Here is a 7,678-nt window from a genome sequence, read left to right on the forward strand (position 1 = left end):
AAAGCGAAGATATTTGATTAGAATGAATATGAAGACACCATTCCATTTCGATTCACAAATTTTTAAAATTTCTGCTGAATTGCTACTTGTTAACCCCTAAGCAATGAAGGGTCGTGCGTCTTCTTCAGCCTGCCAGTAAGGACTTATAGATATAGAATAAGCTTAGCTGACCCCAATTTATTATATTCATGAGTCAATACTTACAGGTCAGTAATCGCACTAAAGTATCGAGAATACGGTGCAAATACACAAATGCAAATTGCTTATCACATTTTAGTGCTGATTTTAATTTATTGCTCTAGACACCTATATGCCTCGTATACATCACTATTCCTCATTCACCCCTTCAATGACGACATACCAACTTAAGCAATTCTCAAGCAGCTAGTAGGATCCAAGTTTTCTTAACAAAATTAATGTTCATTCGCATTGTTTAAAAATTTCAACTCAATTCAACATAAGTTGTATGTATGTGTATGTAGGCAAATTGTATTTTTGATTTTTTAATTTAATTTTAACGTGAACATGTATTTTACTTTTGCATATCTATTTGTTTATTGATAATACCATACGCATTCTGTTATTGGTATACTTTCTTTGTTGATGAATTCAGCTAATTACAGACAATAATTGTATTTATTACTTTTGATTTTGATTAAATTGTACACAAGATAAATCATAATAAAAGTACATTGTACGTATGCATGTTATTTTGTGGCAAATACATATAAACTTAATGAAGAATGTATTGCATGTATATAGGTATATATATACCTAAAAAACAGATAAATATGTATAATAGGTATATTTAAATGTATATATAAACATATAAATATGTATAGAGATTTAGAAATTAACAAGGATTAATTCTTTTTTATATTAACCAAAAAACATTCCAAAAGCTTTGTGCTATAGCATTATCTTAAGTTTAAATGCATAGTCGAAACTTGTGTCAAATGCAACTTTTATTTTAACACTTTTACTTTTTTCAATTTTATTTATTTATTTGTGTTTGTAACGTAAAATTGAATTTATGACAATATTAGCTGCTATGCACATAAAAATGTAAACATTTCACACAATGCCACTTACCGGACTAGTTTTACAAAATTGTCAGATTTCGAATTGTGTTAATACCCACCCATGTGATTTTTGGGTTTTTTTTTTTTGTTTTTTTGCCATTTACCGGAACTAAATTTTAATAGTACCCACTGTTCAGTGTAACAGTTAAACATTAAAAATAAGCTTATAAATTCTGTTCCTGCAGCAATTACTAATTAAACGATTTATGTTTTCTTTTGTAAAGCGTGTGGTTCTTAATCATTTTTGCGTAGCATTGTGTATGTTTCGACGTGCAAGCCTTTCCAGCTATATAAAGGAAACATAAATATTGAATTCAGTAAGTATATAATGAAGTGCTTTTTTATTTACGTTTTTATCCATCCTCGTTGAGCGGTATAATATGAATGGTTTTTAAGTTGCATGTATGTTTAAACAAAATAACAGTTGAAATTTAGGTCATAATAGAGAAACTCTTAGTGTCTTATGATCAAACAATAAGCAAACTACATATTAAATTGCAACTCTTTCCACATCTGGTAAAGTTAAGTATGATGAACTCTCGAGTACTCTTATCCTGTAACAATTGATAAAGTTAATGTGCCGGTCACGAGGTTTGTAAATTCATACGTAATGTTGCTACTGGTTATGCATGTGAGTGTAGTACATTCACGACCGTTACTTCTGTTAGTCTATATGTTAAGATTTCGTTAAACATTTATAAATTTCTTTAGGTTTTAGAGTTAATTATTCCATTTATTGTTGTAGCTTATATGGCCGTCAATTAAATATGTAAATAGTTTTTTTTCACTAATAAGTATGTTATTTAAATCATTCTTACTTTGTTTGTATATAAATTAAGGACTTAAACGTTATAAGAAAAATGTTTTATAAAGTGTATTGTTTACTGATTTTCTTCATTTCTTTAATAATTACATTTTGTAATTTATAGCTTTTATGTTTTCTACCAGATTTTTTTTTTTTTTTTTGTAAATGCTTTTATTTTATTTGACTTTGCTTCATTATTACCAACTCTCTGTCGTGTATGTAGTCATGTAAGAATTTTTTGGTTTGAAGACTGGCAAATGAGACTGACGAATCATCCGTTATTCATACTCATATATACGGATATTACAGTATTATTACCATAATTATCGTGCTAGTGCTATCATAGTAATCAATATGGTGCACACTCATTTTGTTTTTACTATATAGCGAAGGTCTCAGCCCATATATGACTTGTAGACGATTTGAACTAATTTTACGTACTTTTAGCTGTAGCTTTAACCGGAATTCTGACTAAACACAACTGACTATCAGCGACAGCGCAGTATGGGATCTGTTTCGTATTTTTCATTTACACTAATAATATACTTGTATGCTTGTGTATGTCTAGTTGTATGTTGCTGTGTATGTCTAGTTGTATGTTGCTGTGTATGTCTGTGTTTTGGTTTGTTGTATAAGTATAATAAGTATATAGCAATATAAATAATTTGTATATAAAGTTCTTGTTTTTGCTGTGGTCTACGTTGCAGTTAACGCCGTGTTCCATCCTCATTATCGCGGTTGCATGATTACTACATCAAGCGGTCCTCCTATACTGTCCCCGTTTCGCCAAATAACAGTAACATGGAACCATTGATATCAGAGCATAAAAATGTTATTGCTGCGAAATATGTATGTATCTTCACCTTTATTTGAGGGGATTTTGTTTTTGTTGCTGCTGTTGTTATTGTCGCTACTGCTAAACGCTGACTGCGCGCAATCACCGCCACGTTGACCCTACCCCACCCATTAATACGCGTTGTGCACGATATTTAATTCCACACGCGCAAAAACGAGTCCCACGATCCTGTTGCTACTGCCATACCATTTTCAGTGACTCCCAAACATGAAACACGGTTATCGTGGCCGGCTAGAATGCCCGAGCGCTCTGCTTTCATGGTGTCCCATCATACATTACAGTTAAAATCGTCGTACCCCGCCAATAGCAGGCGGCCGCTTTTGGAGAACGCAACGGAGGTGATACCACAAATTATGTTGTCATGTGAATACATAGCTAATTCTTGATCGGCACGTATGTCAAAGAGACGACAGGTTGCGTCGTCTGATCCTGTCGCAAAGGCCTGTCCATTAGGGAAGAAAGTGACCGCATTGATATCAGATTCATGCCCGGGGAACGTTTGTTTGCAAACACCTTCTCGTATGTCCCATAGCTTCGCAGACGCATCACACGCACCTGAGACAAAGGTTTTGCATTGCGGTGCCAGGGACAGGGCCATCACATCTCCCGTATGACCAAGAAAAGAAGTAACCTGCAAACCCGTTTCGATGTCCCAAAGACCGCACGACATATCTCCTGAGCTTGTCACAATTTGATTGTCGTCTAGGAAACGGCAGCATGATAGATAGCCACCATGGCCCGGCAGTTCACGGGACACACGTACGTTACCTTCGCGTGTCTTTAAGTTATAGATTGAACACATGTTGTCGAGGCCACCGCAAGCAACGTAACGTAGCTTCCCGATGGTGCGTATGCACAGGTGTCATCACCCACGAAGAACGCAGCGGTATGGCATGCACTTTATTCGTAGTGTGCGAATCCCAAACGATAAGTTTACCATCTTGTGAGGCTGATACAAGGTTTCTGGAGTCATTACCCCAATGCATGGCATAAATTTTGGCCAAGTGACCGCGCAGCGTCCGTCGCGTGCGCATTTGTATACGTCCAATAGGTTCTAGCAAAGCGGCAGCCTGCAAAAGCGACGTATCGCACGCAGCCTTTCGTGCATCACGAATCGCATTCTTTAGAGACTCAGCTTCTTGTCTTAGACTGTCTAATTCATTCATCTTAATTTTCTTGAAAGTTTCGTTCTTTCTTTAAATTTTTATCTCTTTTGCACTCCTAGTGGCGCTAGGACTTCTTAACACGACGTTAGAAAATGGACTGTTTAACTTGATGTAGTTCAGGGTTCAAAGCTAAATATGTACTTTAAGTTAGTTTGAAATATATTCAGTATAAATGTGCTACAAGCTACTCACGTTTCTATATATATATATCAATTTCAGTGTTTTCCCTCGATATCTCTTGGCTTTATGTACGCCGGAATACCTTTGCTTCCAAAAACGTATACTGCAATGTTGACTTAGTTCATTCACCGGTAATATATTATTTCCAAATGAAGATGATTTGTCTTCAGATTTTAAGGATAAAATTTTTTTAAGGTACACGATTTTTCCTGCTGGTTAAACTTACATAAATTATTTGGAACACTTACGTGCCTTGGCCTGCTGTGGCGAGTTAATGAATTTGCGAAGTATGAGTGGTTTTTGGTTTAAGTTCACATGAAAGAGGGCGCATTTGAAAACCTAGAGCTCCGTACCAAATCGGTGGTATTTATGTCCCTTTTTTATAGTGATTCCCAACGTTTGTGATGCACGTCGATTGCCTTATTACTGTTCTTTCAGTGAACTGCAAGCCTCCTTTTGACTCTTTTTTGTCTATAATAAATAATGCAAAACTTATTAATCGTATTGGCTAGCGATGGATAAATTTTGCTCACAAAGATCCTCAGCCTATTATCCACTGGTTTTGGTTAATTGCAGATTTCCGCTTATACTTTCAATATATTAAACTATCCACTTAACTGTGTCTAGTAAAATAATTTTCTCTTTTGCTTATGGCCGTTCGTTTGGTCCGTCTATTTTCACCCACTGCTTGATTTTTTCGATTCCCTTATTTTTTGGTACACCAAAATGGCAATTTTTGCACCACCGCTGCCATTAACGAGGAAAGTAATTTGAGCAAGCAGTACAGCCAGTGTTTCACAGTGGCGAGTATTGGTATATATGGCAGCAAAAGCAGGTTCGAATGTAACCAGTGTCAGTGCGACAAGCATAGTTTAATGTAAGTGAGCATTTATCCCATTCGCACCAACAGAAAGTGGGTTTTCATTCAATTGACAGAGCGAGAAAGAAATACAAAAGAAAAATCAATTTTAAATACTTAAATATTTAAAATTACAATTATTTATATACATATATCCGAACTTACTTTTAAATTAATAAATTCAGTCAAACACAAAGTCCAACATATATAACGAAACTTACATTTTACGATATATGTAATATGAACAAATTTAAATACATAGTATATATATATATATATAAATATATAAATAAGTATATATATATATATATATATATTTTATATTGTATATATATATATATATATATATATATATATATATATATATATATATATATTATCTATATGTGATAGATAAATGTATCTATATATGATAGAGTTGTATATATATATGTATTATTTCAGTGACAGCTAAGAAAAATATATATTTTAATAATGAGCACACACCTAGCCACTTTGAATCAAGAACTTTAACAAGTTTATAAGTTACTTTAGATCTTTATACTTGACAATATTGTGTATAAAACAAACTGCTCAGCAAATATATGGAGTTAACTCCGTATGTTGATATTTAAACCTGAACTAATCGCTAATAGTTTCAACTTCTTCACAGTATATCAATCTCAACACAAGTTCTCATTTGCACTTAACAAATGATAGCCAACACCTAGAAAGATTTCAGGCATGCTCGATAGTAATATCGAATTTCTGTATCATCAATGTAACTTATTGAACGCTTTAATTATGGATGCGTTTTCCTAGACATTGAAAAGCACTGGATGTGAGTTCAAACAAGTAGCGTTAACTATTGGTTGTGGGATATGCATACGTTTTAAATGTACAAAAGTTCCCGTCAATGGCCAGCTCAAATTGGCTGGGAAACTTTTAAGGTAATGGCATAAAAAAGTTGATTTTATAAAATTTTTAAATGTTTTGCACAAATTTTATTACTCCAGTTTCCACTTTACTTTTACGTTTGGCGTTTCCATCGATATCCCCTGAATATGTTTATAGATGCTCTCGTTTTGTCATCGATATTATTTATTTACCCGGTGACAACTACAGCTGATTTGGTTATATTTTTTTTGGCCAAACAAATAGAGGTAAAAAATTCCTTTGTATATAAGCGTAGAAGATTTAGCCCCACGACTATGGTAATACCACGGTACCCTCAAAATGATTATGGAGAAAGTACAACCGCATATAAGGAATGGATTTTTATTGCACCCCATACAATTGGCAGCCGTTCTGCAGTATCTCTACTAGTTCTCAGTTGCTAAAGATCACTACGTAATCGTTGGGAAATGTACATTCGCGATGACACTGCACAAATTTGTGCCCATAATGGAAATTTTCGTTTGCATAAATAAATAATAAAACCGGGATTATTTTTTAAAATGTACAAACAACCTAAAATTTTCGACTAAGACCTTGTGCAAATCGATTCCATATTTAAAAAATTATATAACTTTGATTGAATGCCATGTTGACAAGTAGTTACTACATGTATGTTTTACGTATTTTTAAATAGTTTGATGATATCAGAGGTCGTACACAAAAAAACCGAAAAATCGAAACAGATTCGGTTTCGCTCTTCATCGAACACTTTATTTCGTTGCGCTTGTGTAATCTGTTTCGTGTTTGTGGTGTAACATCTTAACAGGACACATTCGGTCGAGCCACTAACCATACAATGCATAGATATGTCAAACAGCAGAGTTATCGAAACACGATAAATCTCATTTTGTTGTGCCTTGGGAGAGTAAGACTGCTGAGAGTTACAGCCGAACGCCGGCCTCGAAAGCTGAACGTTCAGTATGAAGCCGCATCTCGCTCAGCGCACAACGTCGCTGCGGCTGATGCTTCTTCTAAAATATATATGTTAGTTTTAAATCCTTACAGCCCAAGTTCATATGTGTGTATGCATGAGCTTAGTGTGCCTCGCTCTTACTTGTTGCTTTGCGCGCTTGTGGGCATCTCTTTCTCCACGAAGTATTGCTTCACAGGCATGTTCTTGCTACCTAAACTTCCTCCGTTCTCCGTCTGGCGCTCAACTCTCCTGAGTTCTAGCATTACTTCTGCTGCGAAGCTGCTGGCTGCTTCCCACTTTTGCGGTTTCTAGCATGGTCATAGCCAGGTTGTCCACCGTGATAGGTCTACCCATGCTGTCTTCCAGTTCCTGCCTGTTCGCTGAGAAACGTCCACACTTGAATATAATGTGATTGGCGTCCTCTACGATTTCTCTGCCGCACCAAGAACACTCGTCTGTGTTATCGTGGCCGAATCGCTTCAGGTAGCCCCTGAAGCATCCATGGCCAGATAGGAGCTGCGTTAAATAGAAGTTAGTATTCCCATACTTGCGGTTTATCCAGGCTTCCAAGTTTGGGATAAGCCTATGCGTCCAGCGTCCTTTAGATGCTCGATCCCACCGTGATTACCATCGTGCTATGCTCTGCATCCTTGCCTCAGTGCGAATCGAGTTTACTGTGCTGTTTCCATTGTGAGCTGTATAGCAAACTACAGCTTCAGTTGCCAGTTCATTGAGCGGGACCATCCCTGCGATAACCAGAGCCGCCTCGTCTGATACCGTCCGGAAGGCGCAGCTGACCCGTAGAGCGCTTAGGCGATATATAGTGTTTACGCCTCGGTTGTAGCTAGGAACAGCCAATGCTCTGCTCCAGATGGGAGACG

At 36.0% G+C, this 7,678-nt stretch overlaps 1 protein-coding gene across 1 annotated transcript; it reads right to left on the reverse strand.

Moving 5' to 3' along the window:
• Nucleotides 1-1,118: 1,118 nt before the first annotated feature.
• Gbeta13F (guanine nucleotide-binding protein subunit beta-1) lies at nucleotides 1,119-5,640 on the reverse strand. Its single transcript, XM_064684775.1, is given in 7 exon segments — nucleotides 1,119-3,572; nucleotides 3,575-3,604; nucleotides 3,607-4,038; nucleotides 4,102-4,253; nucleotides 4,338-4,560; nucleotides 4,623-4,836; nucleotides 5,435-5,640. Coding segments are annotated over 3 exon segments (1,029 nt in total). The 5' UTR covers nucleotides 3,910-4,038; nucleotides 4,102-4,253; nucleotides 4,338-4,560; nucleotides 4,623-4,836; nucleotides 5,435-5,640; the 3' UTR covers nucleotides 1,119-2,876.
• Nucleotides 5,641-7,678: the final 2,038 nt, after the last annotated feature.

This window comes from Drosophila montana, unplaced genomic scaffold (assembly GCF_035044405.1).
Source record: "Drosophila montana isolate Dmon_TW-CO22-7 unplaced genomic scaffold, ASM3504440v1 contig_1424_1, whole genome shotgun sequence".
Lineage (NCBI taxonomy): Eukaryota > Metazoa > Arthropoda > Insecta > Diptera > Drosophilidae > Drosophila > Drosophila montana.